General features: G+C 42.9%; 1 protein-coding gene across 1 annotated transcript in view; it reads left to right on the top strand.

Moving 5' to 3' along the window:
• hydin (HYDIN axonemal central pair apparatus protein) overlaps positions 1-16,669 on the top strand; it is a 56,837-nt gene that overhangs the window by 17,957 nt on the left and 22,211 nt on the right. Inside the window, exons 15-33 of the mRNA XM_034588202.1 lie at positions 34-134; positions 809-944; positions 1,708-1,872; positions 2,373-2,525; positions 5,370-5,608; positions 5,884-6,181; positions 6,269-6,412; positions 6,537-6,680; positions 7,391-7,483; positions 7,662-7,882; positions 10,671-10,764; positions 11,116-11,325; positions 12,611-12,850; positions 12,960-13,134; positions 13,853-13,965; positions 14,510-14,637; positions 15,382-15,518; positions 15,843-15,970; positions 16,097-16,210. Coding sequence (XP_034444093.1) covers positions 34-134; positions 809-944; positions 1,708-1,872; positions 2,373-2,525; positions 5,370-5,608; positions 5,884-6,181; positions 6,269-6,412; positions 6,537-6,680; positions 7,391-7,483; positions 7,662-7,882; positions 10,671-10,764; positions 11,116-11,325; positions 12,611-12,850; positions 12,960-13,134; positions 13,853-13,965; positions 14,510-14,637; positions 15,382-15,518; positions 15,843-15,970; positions 16,097-16,210 — 3,033 coding nt within the window. The remainder of the gene's footprint in view (positions 1-33; positions 135-808; positions 945-1,707; positions 1,873-2,372; positions 2,526-5,369; positions 5,609-5,883; positions 6,182-6,268; positions 6,413-6,536; positions 6,681-7,390; positions 7,484-7,661; positions 7,883-10,670; positions 10,765-11,115; positions 11,326-12,610; positions 12,851-12,959; positions 13,135-13,852; positions 13,966-14,509; positions 14,638-15,381; positions 15,519-15,842; positions 15,971-16,096; positions 16,211-16,669) is intronic.

Below are 16,669 nucleotides of genomic sequence, written 5' to 3'. Positions count from 1 at the left end.
GTGTGTGTGTGTGTGTGTGTGTTATATTTGCAGGTGACGCTGTGCTCCAACACGGCCGGGAGCTACAGGCTGGCGCTGGTGGTGGATGTTGAAGGTGTCGGGGAGGAGATCATGACTCTGCCCATCAATGCCAGGTCTGAAGTGCAAATGCACAAATGATTTAATGTACAAACACACATCCGTTGAAGTTAGTTGCACATTTAGATCATAAACACAGATTTTTTTCCTGAAGTGCCATAAAACGGCTTGATCTTGATCTACTGAAAAAAATGAATGAATAAAAATGAACCACCCTCCCTCTGTCCTCGTAAGATCGCATATCATCTCCTCCCAAATGATAAATATGAAAATGTGTTCTGACATTACAGTTGTGTCACAAGGTGCCATAAGGCAGCAGAGCTTTATCTTGATTCTTACAAACTCTCTTATCAGCCTTTCTTTGAAACTACAGTAAGTTTTCCCTGGCAGTCACCTCTGTTGTGCTGCCGCTGATGCTTTGACAAGCTGTGAATGAAAGTCCATTGAACCTGCTCACAGGTGTCGACAAATCAGCCAAGTCTGTGTTAAATATTCAGAGCCTAATTTGCATGATAATACATTTGAATGTCACCTGCACCATCTCTCAGAACGGGGCGGTAATCTCACTTCCTCACGGCAATCACCGTCATTGTAAATTTATGAAACAGTTCTAATTAATAGTCTGTCGTTTTGGCACGACGCCGGGCAATTACTGTTGTGATTCATAAATAAAGCCCTTTCTTCTCCCCTCTGTCGGCCGCCTCCTCCGTCTCTCTCTCCCCGATGATAGATGTGTTGTGCCTGAGATTGTGCTGGAGACCCCGGTGTTGGACTTTCAGAGATGTTTCCTCAATTACTCCTATGAACAGCAAGTGCGGCTCAGCAACCCCAGCACTCTGCCTGTCTGCTACGGGCTGCTCGACCAGGTGAGGTCACTGACGCTGTTGTAATAACGTGGTGTTTACAGGAGGAGATTAATAGAACAAGATCCGTCAAGGTCATTCATATTTAATACAGTGGCTCATTTCCAGCATTTCAGTGCTGCAACATAAAAAATGCTGATCTTTAACGCCTGATCTAAACATTTTTTAAATATATGTTACAGTTCCTCAATAAAATGTCTAAAAACAACTAGACCAGAGTTATATACTTCTGTGTACTGATCCAAAATGTCTCCCTCAATGAATCCACGCTGATGTATGGCATCATCACACTAGCTCTTTTGTTATCGGTTTGATTGAGAGACCCCTAGTGGTCAAAGTTACATATTGTATGTTTGAATATAATGTTTATTTTATAAAAAGTCCAACATTTTGGGAAACTCAAGAGTTAGATGAAAAGATGGATATCACTATTCTGTCTTTTACAACTAAACTACAGCCACTAGCGCGTTAGCTTAGCATAAGAACTGGTAATCGAAGGGAAAGCTAAACAAACCAAACACGATGGTTTATTAATACGTCAATCTTATTTTTAAAATTGATGTCATCTCTTTAGTATTTATTACCGAATTAAGACCTAATCCTCTTCAAAATAAATCTAATTAAAAACATATTTGAGATAAAATACATAGAGCACAACTTGGTGGTGTATTTCTGTCTAATTTGATTTATGGCCCCAGTGGAGAGTTTTTAATCTGTATGCACAACAATAGATCTTAATTTCTACCTGTGAATTTTCTTCTATCAGGAATATGAGGAGAATCCATCACAGCTTTTTGGCAGTTCTCGACCCAGAGGAGTGATTTTCCCTCACACCTCAGAGACGGTTCCCGTGTTCCTGCTGACTAAGGCTGTTGGAAGGCTGCAGCACAGTCTACTTATAGCTGTGTATGGCAGTGCTCATCCACCCCTGGTCAGTGTGTGTGTGTGTGTGTGTGTGTGCGTCTGTGTGTCTCTATGTGTGTGCTCCCGGGTTATATCGGTGCACTTCCACTTCCTCCTGTGAAGTTAAAATATCCCACATATGGACGCTGCCATCTTGTGCTTTTGGCATCAATTGGAGCCAGAGTCTTTGCAGTAGTGATCATGGTGTGGAGCTGCAGTATTGAGCTGTCACAGCTGTCAATCTGGATGTTTCATCTTTCATAATTACAACAAACTTAACATGAACACTTACAGAAGAACGACCTAAGATGACAGAAACCATGTTTGAGAAAAAATACTGAATATTTATTTTGATCCATGTCCCGTCTGCTAACAGGGAGTAGGCAGAGTTGATCTGCAGCCAGCTTCACTGTAGCTGTCATATCGTCCATCTTCATATTCAGTCTAAGGTTGAATAGTGTGTTCACTTATGAATACCAGCAGCACTATCAAACTCTATTAACCTGCCTCTGTTGTGTTCTACCCTAGGAGGTGGTCTTGTCGAGTATTGGACAGGGTCCAGTTGTTCATGTTCAGAACCCACAGCTGGACTTTGGCAAAATCCCAGTTCTGACGGACGTCACCAGGACCCTCCACCTGTCGAACCAGTCCCCTACTCCAGCCAACTTCACGGCTCGCATGGTACAAACATCTGCCAACAGCGACTCACCTCACACCTCACACACTGAATGAGAAGCATCAGGCAGGCGCACACTGAAAAGCATTTTTTACTGAAATTAAGATGAAAGAAGCAACTTTCCCAGCCCTCAGATCGAGGAGCAGAGTGTTACAGAGTCTAAAAGCATATGGTGATGAACTAAGAGCAGCATTACCTACTTTTACTGGTGATTTGTGTTTCCATTCACCAGCTGGATTTCTCTTATAAACGTTATGTCTGTCTTCCCCTGCTCCTGTGACTAATTCATTTTCAGTGGAACTGGATATGTAATTAATCAGTTAATGGGTTCAATGCCTTGTTAGCTCTTGAAATAATTAGTTGCCTGATCAATTCCAGCTCTATCCCCGGAGCATAAAGGATTTTCCTTATAAACCGGTCAGACGGCGACATTTGATCAATTAGCACTGACATAAATGTAAGAGACGATCAGGATCTGGCAAAGTAATCAAATAATTCTTATTCTTAACTGTCCTGCAGTTTCGGGTGTTTTGGACATTTAATGCACAAAATAGTTGTTTGATATTTACAGCACAATGTCAACCACAGCTCCACGTTTTCCCTCTCGTTCATTTCTCCTGACCTTCTCAACACTGCACACTTTTAACACACTGTCTTGTTTACAGTGTTACAGTCTTATAACGTGTTGCAAGATTGAATAGCTGAGTTCCACCTGTTTTTACTTATCATGCTGACTCAGTGTAAACGAAACTCTAAACTCTGCGGCAACGTGATATCTACAATTCATCATATTGAGTGTTTCCCTTTGCCTCCTGAAAGCCCTTCCCTCACCGCCTTATCAGCGATGCCTGATATCCATCGGGAACAAACTTGTGACTGCAACCAATGCCTCAATACTTCCTACGCCGCCATAGACATGACCGTGCGCGCACAGAAACTCACACAAACACACACATACACAGGCAGCCCTGGTGTAACTGCAGTGGTGTGACCCTGTCCTCTCCTCTGCGGCAGCGTTGAGAAGGAGTTTCTCCTCTGCACTTTGAAGCATCAATCGATGCAGATTCTCCTGGAATTACATTACATCGAGCTCAATAGGCTGGCAGGGAGCCACACAAATAGACTTGATGACAGAAGATCGCAGGGGGGCTGCGGAAAGGTTTCCACACTTCCTCGTTATCTCTGTGAAAAACTAACTTTGACTCCATCCCCAGAATGAGGCTTTTATTAATTATCTCATCACAAATATCTTGACAATATTCCAGCACCACAGTTTGCAGTTTGAGTAGAAAACCCTTCACCTGACACATAATCAGACTCTTTAGTGTTATTGTCAGTTGTCAGATATGAAGAGAGATAGAGTGTTAGAAATAGAATTTATAACAGAACATACATACATGATGTGGAAGCTGTTTTCTGCACTTCCATGAAAAAGGGATGCGTTTGAAATTCAGACATCATTTTTGTCTGTTTTTGCCATCAACCAGAAACACGAGCCTGAGTGTTGTTCACATAACAATATATTGAGTGAGTCGTGCTGTATAATATTTGACAGACACATTGGCTGCAGCATCAATGCAGGATTTATGCAGTGTGATGTTTCGTTGATAGTTGTAGAGCAAAGCCCAGAACCCGTCTTGACTTTTGCTGCACACGAAAGCGATCGATTGTAATAAAGCTGTGGGATGCTGCCGATCTGATGTGATTATTGAGATTCCAGTCGTCCTGCGCCGCTCTCCAGGGAGTCGACCTCCTGCTCTTACGGCTCTTCAGACTCTACCCACCCCTTTAGCACGGTTGACCCTGGTATCGACCCACCCCAGGTTGGCTTCCACTGCCTCCTCCAGCCGATCATAAACGCTGAGAAAGTGATCCGTGACTCTCAAAGTCAACTGCTGGTCACGTTCTGCCTGTTTGTTTGAGGCTTTTTAACACAAATACTTTGTTTCCTTAGACTTTCCTCCAACACAGATGTGGATCAAAATCTTTCTACTTCCCTCGTCCAGTATTAGTTTCAGTACGACAACACAAATGCCCATTGCAGTGTTTGAGTGACGACATATTCGCCCGCTGACCAGCAATCTATTGTGCTGTCCTACAGGCAGTGAAAGTGCCTCGGCTTCATTGCATCTGTAGGAAGCTTATTCTCCAAATCCCAATTAAATGTTTATGTTCTCGCCATCCATCAACAGAGATGCTGTGCAGAACATTGATTGTGATCTCGATTGGTCAGATACAGTACAGCGAGCACAGTGAAAGGCCATCTGCTCTGCGGAAAGACTGGAGAGGAACATTAGATTTAAATCTGTTTGTTCATTACACTGGATTTTATTCAAATAAATGCAATCGAACAGTCCACCGAGCTGGGGAATATGGAGCTTGTCTTGCCGCAGTCCCTTTTAATGCTTATGTCAGAATGTAGATGGGAAACAATTATTTTTAAACTGTTCATGTATTACTGCTTTTGTACTTTACTACAGCACATATATCATACTTTCCATTATCATTATCACAGTAAGGAGATATTTAGTCTTATGTAAGTCAGGCAGGGAGCCACTGCTCTGCTCTTATCTCTACGAGCTTGTGCCGCACTGAGAGGTTGATGCGATTATGCAGCTACATGATATACACATCTGTCTTTCCGGTTCCATCTGTAGCTTAGGTCTCAATGGCCTGTGGAGAACAGTTAGAGGAGAGTGCCCCCACAAGGGAGATCTTTTCATGCATCACATTTCAGCCTTGGAAGTGGGGCTGCTGTAGGTGTTACTACGCCCATGTCTCCATTCTGCAGATCCACCCATAGGCAGACATCCCATAGTAGCAACACCTCTCTGTTTTTGTTTCCTCAGAGCCGTGGGAAGTCCTTCTGGCGTGTGGAGCCCAGCGAAGGTGAAGTACCACCTAACAGCCAGCTGGAGCTTTGCGTAGTTGCACACCTGAGGGACACAATCGAGTTCCAGGACAGAATGGAAGTGTCCATCCAGCACGGTCAAACGCTCAAGGTCCCTCTGTCTGCCACAGGCACCGGCACCACAATTGTCAGTGACAGGCCTTTTGCCCCAATCCTTGACTTAGGGACACACTTCAGGTAAAAGAGTTTTCAACCATGAGTCTAATTATGACTTAAAGCAACACTATGCAACTTTTATACCTTAAAAAAGCAGCTTCAAAATAAGTTTGATGGTTGAGTGACTGTGAATATGGAGAATGTTTTCAGACATGGCCCACATTCTGCCCAACAGGCTGCAGAGGGCGCTGTTGCTCAGTAAAAGTTACATGGTGTTCCTTTAATATCAATGATGTAATGAATTGAAAGTGTTTACCTCACAACTTGCTTCATGTCCTTGGTGTCCTCTGTATTAGCCATGAGCCATGCCAGTACCACTTCAAGCTTACCAACCAAGGCCAACGGGTTCACCGGATGTACTGGGGGACTGATGGCAACCCGCCCCAGACGAAAACCCGCAGGTGGAACAACTTGTCTGGTCGACCCGTCCTGCCCCCCATCTCGGACCCCAAGAAGAAGGATGTCCAGAAGCGTGGATCTCTACTCTCCTGTCACAGAGACAAGCCAGTGTTCAGCCTCATGCCTTCTCGGGTGGAGCTTTTCCCAGGCTGCTCGGCTGATATGGTGCTGACGGGATCCTCAGACTCAAACAAGGTAACACAGTGTGCAGTTTGCAGGCTCAATTGAATAAACTCAAGTTGTTGCAGTGGATGTACAGCACGTGTGTTAATGTCTTTCAAGGTTGTACAGGAGCGTCTGCTGTGCAAAGCCATCGTGGGTCAGCAGGGCTCTTACGAGCTGCTCATGTCTGTGGATGTCACCTGTCGCTTTGTTGCTCCGGTGCTTGGCTTCTCCTCCAAGCAGCTGAACTTCTACATCGAGAAGGTGAGTCCAAGGATCACTTTTTAATTAACATGAAATCTAATGACTGGTAAGTGTAGGTGCTGTAGGGTCGTGTCTTTATATAACTGGATTAAACACAGAAGCAATGTGTGTTTATGTCTCACAGGTTCCAGGAAACGACCTAAGGCCCCTGTATGAGAAACTGGTCTTGAAGAACGTGTCGTCTCTGAATCTGTCCATGAAGCTCTCTCTTGTGGCTCCATTCTCTCTGTGTGACGCCCCCGGAGCACATAGCTCAGCTTCCACTAAGGTACACACACTGCTCTCCTCTGTGTTTGAGGAACAAAGCTCCAGATTTGGCTGCTCAGTGTAGATCACATGTTTAAAGACCCACCAATCAGTTTCAGAGGGATTGTAACAGATTACTTTAAAAATAGTAAGTAAGCACTTTATAAAATTCGCTAATGTTAATGTAAAGTTATATTTATTTTTATGTAGCTAAGTATTTGAGTAAATATACATAGTTTCTTTCCTTTCTTAAAAAAGGGAAAGAAAGATTGCACATTGAAGCAGCTTATTTAGGTGCAGTGATCTTGTGTATATTTTTATTTTTATCTCCTTCTCTTTCCTTTCACGACGTCATATTCATTTTCTACCTCATTCAAATGCCCTTGCTTTTAAAGTCATGTGATATCTGAGGCATGAAAGTTTTATTGGAATCCACAATTGGAATTCACATTAAAAAGCCTGTGGCAGATCTCAGAACGAAGCTAAAGAGGAGCAGGGTATTTTGATAAGACCAGGTCCCGTGGCAGGATTACATTAAACGTCTAATTAAATAGTGGGGGGGATTTTAAAAGGGTCATGAACTCATCCCTTGGAAGTCATCAGATAAAATCATGATTTAATGATTCTTTTAATCGAGCGAGCAAGTCCACACCCACATTGTGTGAACACTGGTCTTAAATCCAGTTGATTCGTTAACCCACTGGTTTTAACTGGTGTCATGCCTTTGTCCAGTCCATGGTCTTAGGTGACGGGAAACAGGCTGACTTGTGGGTGTGCTTCCATCCAGATTGCTGTCAAGATCGGGTGTCACGAGTCGTGGAGGAGGTAACAGTGATGCATCTTGTAAAAATTATCCATGTAATGCTTTGCTTTTTCATCTGCTGCCTTATTATATTCTCCTGAGAGCATAATGACATATTGCATGTGGCAGTAGTTCCCAACCTGGGTTAAATTTTTTTATTTCTATTCTTCAAAAACTCCACAAATTCCCCATTTCCCCCAGTTCCTTGAGGTGCAGTACGAGGGACACCCACAGCAGGACCTGGTGGAGCTGCACGCTGAAGTCCACTTCCCCAACCTGCACTTCTCCTCCACCACAGTGGACTTTGGCTGCGTGCTCAACCACTCAGAGACTCAAAGAAGAATCACAATCACCAACTGCTCCAAGCTGCCTGTGTCCTACCGCTGGGCCTTCCTGGAGAACCAGAATCACTGCACCCTCAGGTGTGTAGACTGAAAAAGTACTTTTTTCATTTGATTCATTATCAACAGTAGTAAGTGGTGTATAGCTGCATGCCGTATAACACACAATATTAGATTAGCAAAGATGACATCTTCACCGTGGATGTGCGTAGCTGCTCCTGGGTCAGAAAGCCTCCACGGGGTCAACACACTATAGGGAAGCTAAGGAATATGAAAATAGATTGAGGTAAACATCAAAGTGATATCAAAGGATAATACAGACAGTGACTTATAAGTAGCGTGTATATACTGCTGGTTATGACCTGGCAAGTAGAGGGAATACTTGGTATTTAATTTGACCGAAATTTGGCGCAATAGGTGAAATCTGGGTCATTAAACAGCCTTAAACACACAGGAGAAGTGATGTACCAGGACAGATTCATTTCATGCCTCCGCTAGTGGCTGCAGGCATTATGTTTTCAGGGTGTCCGTCCATCTGTCTCTTGTGAACACGGTGTCTCGAGAGCGCCTCAAAGGAATTTCTTCTTTGCCACATGAACACAAAGCTTTGTTTTTTCCACGAATGTGTCTGAAGAACTCCTTTAGAGAGAATCTTTTCTAATTTTGCACAAATGTTCTATGGTCAAATGTTCAAGCTCAGGGTGGATTCACTTATTGAGTTTCTTGGCCTCTTGAACATGATATCTTACATCTGCCTTTCAGGAATTTGTTCAGAATTGTACCAGTTTTCACTTGAATAGCAAAGTAGCATAAGAAAACTGGACAAACGTGTATTTCTTTTTAGGTTTCTCCCTGAGGTGATGTGATTTTGTTTACAATCATTTTATCCATGGAACATTTAGATTCTTTTATTACTTGCATGCACTGTAAAACATTAAGGCTTCTTTAGTTAAACAGCAGAACAAACACAAGATTTAGAGACAGGAACAGAATGAATCCCCAACTAATATTAAACTGTCTTTTGGGAGAAGTTAGTTCCGTAGCTACACATTAAACTCTCTGAATCGAAAGCCCGGGGAAGACAAATCTCCTGATTGTGTTCTCTACAAACGTTACAGTATGCCTCTCTGCAGCCTTTGCTTCGACTCCCCCCGCCCTTGAAACGGACCGTGAATACTATAGTAGTCTGCTTGTCCGTGGCCTTGAACCAACTACCTGCTACAGCTCTGCAAGATTTATCGCCCTCCATCGTCTTTTCCTCCTCCCGCTCTCTTTCATCTATCGGCATTCTTCCACTCTGCACCTCTCCCTCTCTTAATCTCAGGATTTTACATCACCTATTTATCTTTATTTTTTTTATTTTCCTCCCTCGTCTCCCCTGCTTCTTCTGCTCTCTGACTAATCCTTCTCTCCTCTCCTCTCCTCTTACGTTGTGACCTTTCCTAACAATCTGTCTCACAGGCCATCTGGCTAATTAAATGGAGACCTCACTGTGCACACTCTCCCTCTCTTAAGTCTCTCTTTCTTGCTCACAGAACCTGCACTATCTTGCCATGTTAAGCTAATTACATCCCTATCAGTAATTACACCACTGCCTTTTTAGCAGAGGGATATTTTAATAGAGCGAACTCTTTCCTGTCTTCCTGTCCTAATGAGAGGAGAAGAAGACATCATCATCAACTCTCATCCTTGCTTCCCATTGTTCCTTTTTTTCCTGACAATCTGCTGCAAGTGAGATGTTTGTGGCTCAGTGGGCTTTGATGAGTTTTACTGGGGCTGAACGTTGGAAAACACAGCCACAGTCACACGAAGGAAAGAACAGATAAGACAGAGAGAGAGAGAGAGAGAGAGAGAGAGAGAGAGAGATGAGAATGTCAGTGTACGCTATTTCTGTTTTTGCGCTGAGCTCTTACAGAGTCATCATCTGCTGTCTCACCATCTGTTCCTCTGTCCGCACCAGTGGGTTTTAAACAATTTCTTAAGAGGACCCACATTTTTAAAAGCCTCCTTTTTTTCCCGCATGGGGCCAAATGTTTTTCATGGGCTTGGACAAACTCTGAACCCCCAAAGGAAGACGTTGACCCACAGAATTTATTCACCCTCACATCTCCCACTGCAACACCTACTAATTTATGATTCCAGAGGCCAGACCAGTTCATCCCTTATAATAACATTCATCACAGATTTGACCATACAACAGTGCCCCCTGCTGGCTGCGTCACCACCATTCACTCATGCTGACACACCAAAAGTGAAGTATTCTTGGGCCGACGACTGTGTGTACGCACTTGAATGTTGCTTCATATGTATGCACACACACACACACACACACACACACACACACACACACACACACACACACACTAGCAGCAAAGCGTAGCCAGCATTCAGTGATTTGATATAGAACTTGACCAGTCCAGCTTTGAGATGGCTTCACTCACTAAATCTCTTTCATTCTCTTCCATGTTTATTCAGCACTTCGCTGCAATCTATCCTGACCTGTTTCCTGCTACTTGCCTATTAAAATTCCTCTTAATTATAGAACACTCTGTTTAATTAACTTGATGGATACACCCAATCTGATCCCATAGGGAGGGCGAGAGTAGAACAGACAGAGAAAATGAGAGTCGGAGTTCTGTGGGGTAAAAGAGTTCCTTCTGCACTTGGGTATTATAATACTGTGTGTGTTGATGATATATTGGATATACAATAGACTGTAATATAAATGCATAACTTGGTTGCAAGGATTTCTGTGTAGATACGTCATTCTGAAGCTTTCATCTGCCCATTTTCATGAAGCCAGAACAATTCACATTTTGGGGACTTCTTTTTACAATATTGTAAAAACATCATTCTTTCGCTATCTTAGAGAGATGCCAGAAGAAGAGAATGTGACTGAAGATGGGGGAACACATCCTCCTCCCTCTTTAGTTCCTCTGAACCCCAGGACTGGTGTGGATGAGCAGAACAGGACTCACAGCCCTGTGCTGGTGGAACAGGTAAGCAACTGTGCACATGTGAAGATCTCAGGATCTCCAGTTTGTCTGGTGGGTGAAGAGGTCAGACAACAGGCTTGTCTGTGTGCTGCACTGCTTATCCTGCTCCTGATGAATCCATTCACATTAAACAGTTCTTCACAATATCGCCTTCAAGGAATTTCTTCAAATTTGGTACAAACGTTCTGTTGAACTCACAGAAGAAGTGAATACAATATGATGTCCAAGGTCCCTGTGTTATTACAGATATAAAAATAAAAAAAACAGAGAATCAATCCTGTGTATGTTTTATTAATGTTGTTCTTGTTGTCTCCGTAGGTTTTTGACGTCTTGCCGGTGCACGGTCGCCTGCAGCCTGGAGACCAGCAGCTCGTGGAATGGTCTTTCTATGGCCACACACACATCAGCAGGGAGGTGACAGCCCTGTGCCACGTGGAGGAGGGGCCGGCATATGAAATCAAACTCAGAGGAGAAGCGTCAGTAATCAGCTACAGCCTTGACTTCACCCACGTCAACTTGGGTGTGCAGGTACGTCCCATCCACAGGCTCCTTTAGCCTGAGTTCACCTCTCAGGTCTCAGGCTGCTCATGTCAGGGAAAAACTCTATAAACACTTTATTTTTTAAAATACTTATTTTTGTGTTGATTTGCCTCTGCGTCGTCTTGTTATCCTGTTTTTTTTCTTGTCCTTCTTCCTTTGCCATCTGTGTGCTCACCCATGTGTGACACATGATATCTCAAACAAAACTAATGAGATTTCTTTTTTGTGCAAAACCTCAGGGAACGATGCAAACTGCCATATTCAAACTGACACTCACACGCCTGAGGAGAGTGTTTGCCTATTTGTTTGTGACTTTGCATGACGACACATTTGCAGCATCACTGCCGATTGTTTCCTGATAATTTCCTTTTTGTTTTGACCAACGAAAACAATCTCACTCTTCCCTGCTTTCACTTTTTTGTTTTCTATTATCAGAAAATCGAACGCTGAGCGACAAACTGTAGGAGACGTGCAGATACACATTTAAAGACACAATAACTCTGCTGAGACTTTTAACCTCAATGTTTTCACACTAAAAAGACTGACGAGACAAATCACATTAACTTTGAATGTCACTGTGCAGTTTTTCCACAGTTTGATCTGCACTTTCCTCTTTATGTATTCAGACCATCCACACCAGTTTATCATTGATATTCAAAACAAGACATATTGATTTTTTATTCGGTTGAAATGAGCAATTCAGCAGAAGATTTCTCTGACCTTCCTGTCGGTTCAGCTCTATTCTCTCCAGCTTTCTTTTTGCTCTTGCTTTCTCCTTCTCTTGTTCTCTGATGTCCTGAAGCTGTTGGTGTTTATTGACTTTGGGATTTGTGTCCTCCTTGAGTCGGGTTGTTACCTTTTTGTCATTCCTCGTGTTTTTTTGTCTCATTTCTAGTTTTATTTTGAAACTCTTCTGGTCTCGTGTCAGGTCACTTCCCTTCCTCTTATTTCCTGCTTCCTGGATTACCTGCACCCTGATGTGTCACACCTGTCTCCCCTCCCTTCAGCTTTGTGTGTACTTCCTGTTTGTCAGCTCATCGTGTAACTTCGAGTACTACTGCGTTCTAGCATCCTTATAGTTTACCTTCTACGTGTATTGTGCGGTTTTTTTTTGGTTGTTGTTATACATACTTGACAGTTACCATAAACTATAAGTGTGTCACCTTTACAAGCCATTCACTCCACCTGAAAACACTGCGTGAAGTAGTTTCCCCCAAAGTTTACTTTTGAATTTAAAGTCTGTCACATCTCAGTCTCCCTCTTTTCCTTCCAGCTTTTTGATCACGTAGGGGAAGCTGAGGTGACCCTTCGGAATACTGGCAAGGTGGGCTTCGAATTCAACATCACACACCCACAAAAGGAGGAGGAGCAGGAGGAGGAGCAGGAGGAGGAGACAGCAGGACCGCGGAAGGCCCCAGAAGAGGAGGAGCAACAACAAGATGCAAAAGACAATGGAGAAAATGAAGAGCTGCAGAAAGTCAGACCTGGTCAGCCCATGGTCGTCCCAGCCTTGGTAATTTCAGATAATCTTAATTTCAGTTATGGAGGGTTCAATCATTATGCATGGAGGGATTTTCACCTGTGTGTGTGTGTGTGTGTGTGTGTGTGTGTGTGTGTGTCAGGGTCACGTCGATGCTGGCGCCGAGCAGCGCCTGCGTGTGCTCTACCTCCCCGGCGCCCCGGAGGTTTTTGAGAAGCGGCTCCAGCTGAACGTGGCGTTCCTTCCAGCTCAGGACATCACTGTGACTGGAGAGGGAGTGTTCCCGAGGATCAGCCTGGACTTACCTCGAAACCTGTGTACGCAGAGACACACACTCCTACACACAGATATGACTGAATCCTCACCCAACAAGCCAGGGGGATTAGATTTTACAGCAATATACTTCTTTTAGTCGGAGTCTTAAAGTGTATCTGCAACAGCCAACAAAAAGATAAATTGTATATTAGTTTCTTCTGTTTGCCCAAGTGCAATTATCAAGTCAGGTGATGTTAAACCCTGTGAACAATGTCAGGAGTTCTTGTCTGAGCACGGGAATGGACAAACTTCGTCAAGCTAATAGATGTAAACACAAGGCGCCGACCACACAGTGTAAGAGGTTATCGATTCACATAAGGAAAAAGAATCAGCCCCTGAACAGAGCTGTTCTTCGACAACAGATTTTAGCCCCAAAGTGCTGCAGCTAATCCATGTTTCACCCAAAATGTTGCAGATGATGGACAGTCATAACCAATGATCAAATTTCCTTGCAAACAAATATTGACGATTTGTCTCCAGTCTCAGCCGTCAATCATGACATTTGACTTTGTTTTCATAGCATTAATTAACTAATTAAAACACGACTTTTTTCCTTAGTCAATATCTCATTCACAAACATGGAGGATGCAGGGCCTATGACTTTTACTGCAGCCAGCCACAAGGGGGCCGTACAGATGATTTGGCTTCATTTTTAGTGGAACTGTCATGTCATCCATCTTTATCTACAGTCTGTGGTGTGACACTTTGATTCTCTTGCAGCAGACGAGTGCTACAGTGACGTGGTGCAACAGGCCCGAACAACTGTGGAGGCGAATGGGGTCTCGGCAAATGGCGAAGGATCGACAACAGGGGTCAGCCGCACACTCAGTCAGGTAATAAAATAAACAACTTGAGGTAAAGCAGGGAAACCTTGACTTTTCCATAATCATTGATTAAGAAGTTTTATTTTTAATCTCGAATTTAGATTTTTAAGCATATTCTCTAATATAAAGCTTTCAAACTCATTTGTGGCGATGTACAGTCCAGTTACTGTGTGAGGGAACAAGCAGTGAGGCAATGAGGAAACTAGGTTTTTATTTACCCAAAGACATACAAAACTATATATAAACCAAGAATTGAATAACTAGGCCAATAAAAGAGGTCAACAAAAGGTAACTATACTCAATATGACAAGTGAAGACTGTGTTAACTCACCCAAAACTCCCAGGTCTATAAAGGAGCAGAATCTGTTGCAGCTGTCAAAATAAATCTGAATATCATACTTGAATATAACAACACTGTTAAAGAAAACTGAATTACAGTTATCATTTACCACAACATGTTAAAAAAATATATGACAATGCTTGTCAGACTGTTTATTGCTTATGTAACTTCGATGTTTCCCTTCTTCTGTCTCCCTCCTTCACTCTTGTCCAGTATGAAGAGCTGCTTCACCTGGAGGTCGAGAGAGCACTGGTCAAAGGAAACGCTGTCGCCGCGACTGCCAGCTTCCTGGAGCTCAGGTGCTCGGAGAGCTCCTTTAGGAAGTGTCACAAACTTAGCAAGTATGGAGCAACACACACACACCCACACACACACACACACACACACACACACACACACACACACACACACACACACACACACAGGTTTAACAGATGGTCCATTTGGTGGACTGGGTGAGAACAGTGTGAAACTGTGTTATCGATTTCAAAGGGTTTTGGTTAATGAGAGATATCTGGATTGTTTTTACTCCGTGGTGCTTGTGGATTGGTGGAAGTCCTGGAGTGACTCACAGCACAATGTGTGATCCGCTGCTCCACAGACGTAAACTGCCAATTGTGACATATTCAGTAAAGTTGTCAGGTTGAAGTTCAAGGCTACAACAGAGAAACTGAAACTTTTTTTCTTTTTTTTAAATACACATACAAGAACAAAATCCATCATTTAAAGGAACAAACAATAAATGTTAACACCATAGTTTATTTATCTCCAAATTTAAAAAAAACTAACTTGAACATTACTGCAAATATTAAAATAAAACTCTAAAACACAAAGGTTGGCTACTATCCAGTAACTGAATAAAGATCCCCCCCCCCCCTAAAATACTTTTATTTAATCCAGATCATTATGCTTGAAAAGATCTTTGCAGTTTTTCTTGAGAAAACCCCCAACATTTTAAAGAAAGTAAAATAAATCCATGGATCTGCTCCAAAAGTTAATGGGTTTTTCACTGACCCCCATTCCACCAACATAACTTAACATAACCTGATTTATCTCTCCACTCCTGCTTCTCTCCGCTCCCCCAGGTTCCTGCTGCCAGAGTACCTTCTGGATTTTGGTCACGTGATTCCCAGGAAAGTCCTCAGTCACACTGTGAATGTCACCAACGCTGGGTCAGTACCTGTGTCGTTCCAGGCCAATCACAAACCGCTCGCTGACACAGGTAACACAAGACACGTCCGAATGTCTCGTAGCGTTTTCAGTTCTCTGTCTCTGTTTGTTATTGAATGTGATATCTGAGTATTAGTGTATCACAATTATGCAGAATGTGAGACTGGTATTTAAAGATGTTGCATTTCTGCTGAGCACTAGTTTAAAAATGAGTTCTATTTAAGTTTTCTGTCTCCTACTCCTCTCATGTTAACTTGTGTATAGTCACAGTTGTATTTTTCTTCTGACTCTTCCACATTGCATCTTTTATTATTATATTTTATTACAATGCGTAACAGATAAAAAACGAGTTATGATTGTGTTGTCGTTCCCTCAGGTTTCAGTGCTGAGTTTGAACGGGTGAAGAATCTGCCCTGTGCTGAGACTCAGACCTTCACAGTTAAATTTGATCCTCGAGGAGCCAAACAGCAGCTGGGACACATCAGGGTTGTCATGCCGATCCAGGTACACACGACAACATTACACAAACATGTTCACTACATGTGCATGTATTTTTAAATAACCTTGACTCCATTTATAGTCAGTATCATTGTGACTGTGTTCTTAAGGTGGTTATTTTGGGTTCTACAGGTTGCAGGCGGTCCGATGGTGCAGGTGCGTCTGAGTGCAGTGGTGAACGTGCCGGGAGTTACTGTGTCCACGGATTCACTCCAGTTCGACACTTTACAGTGTGGCATGTGTCAGGTAACAGAGAATCATAAAACGTGCTAAATTTGTATAGTTACACACATGCACGTTTATTTTTCATTGTGTTACCAATGTGCAGTAGGAAGAGTACAAATCCTGTGTAGAGCTCAAAAGTACTGAGTGTGTTCACGGCTCACTAATGAGGATCATTACTGAGAGACCAGTATGCCGCCTGCTGTGGTGACATCTTGCGCTTGTTCCCTGCAAAAGCAGGTTAAGTTAATTATTTCCAAGGACTTTTCTTACAAAGCTCAAACACAGGAAGAGCTGCAACTTTGTTGTGGTTATAAATAATGTGGTCAAACTATAATGAATGATTTCATGCTGAAGTAGCAAGAAGGCCATGTTTTGTATCCTGAAACAAATGAAGTAAAAAACAATTTGCTGTAACCAAACAGACATGAGAGGGAACTGGGGCCGTGGTTAAAAACCTCCTGAATCTAATGTTTCACAACT

Source organism: Hippoglossus hippoglossus, chromosome 6 (genome assembly GCF_009819705.1).
Source record: "Hippoglossus hippoglossus isolate fHipHip1 chromosome 6, fHipHip1.pri, whole genome shotgun sequence".
NCBI classification, from domain to species: domain Eukaryota; kingdom Metazoa; phylum Chordata; class Actinopteri; order Pleuronectiformes; family Pleuronectidae; genus Hippoglossus; species Hippoglossus hippoglossus.
The sequence above is the reverse complement of the archived record's forward strand: the minus strand, read 5'-3'. Positions and strand labels throughout refer to the sequence as shown.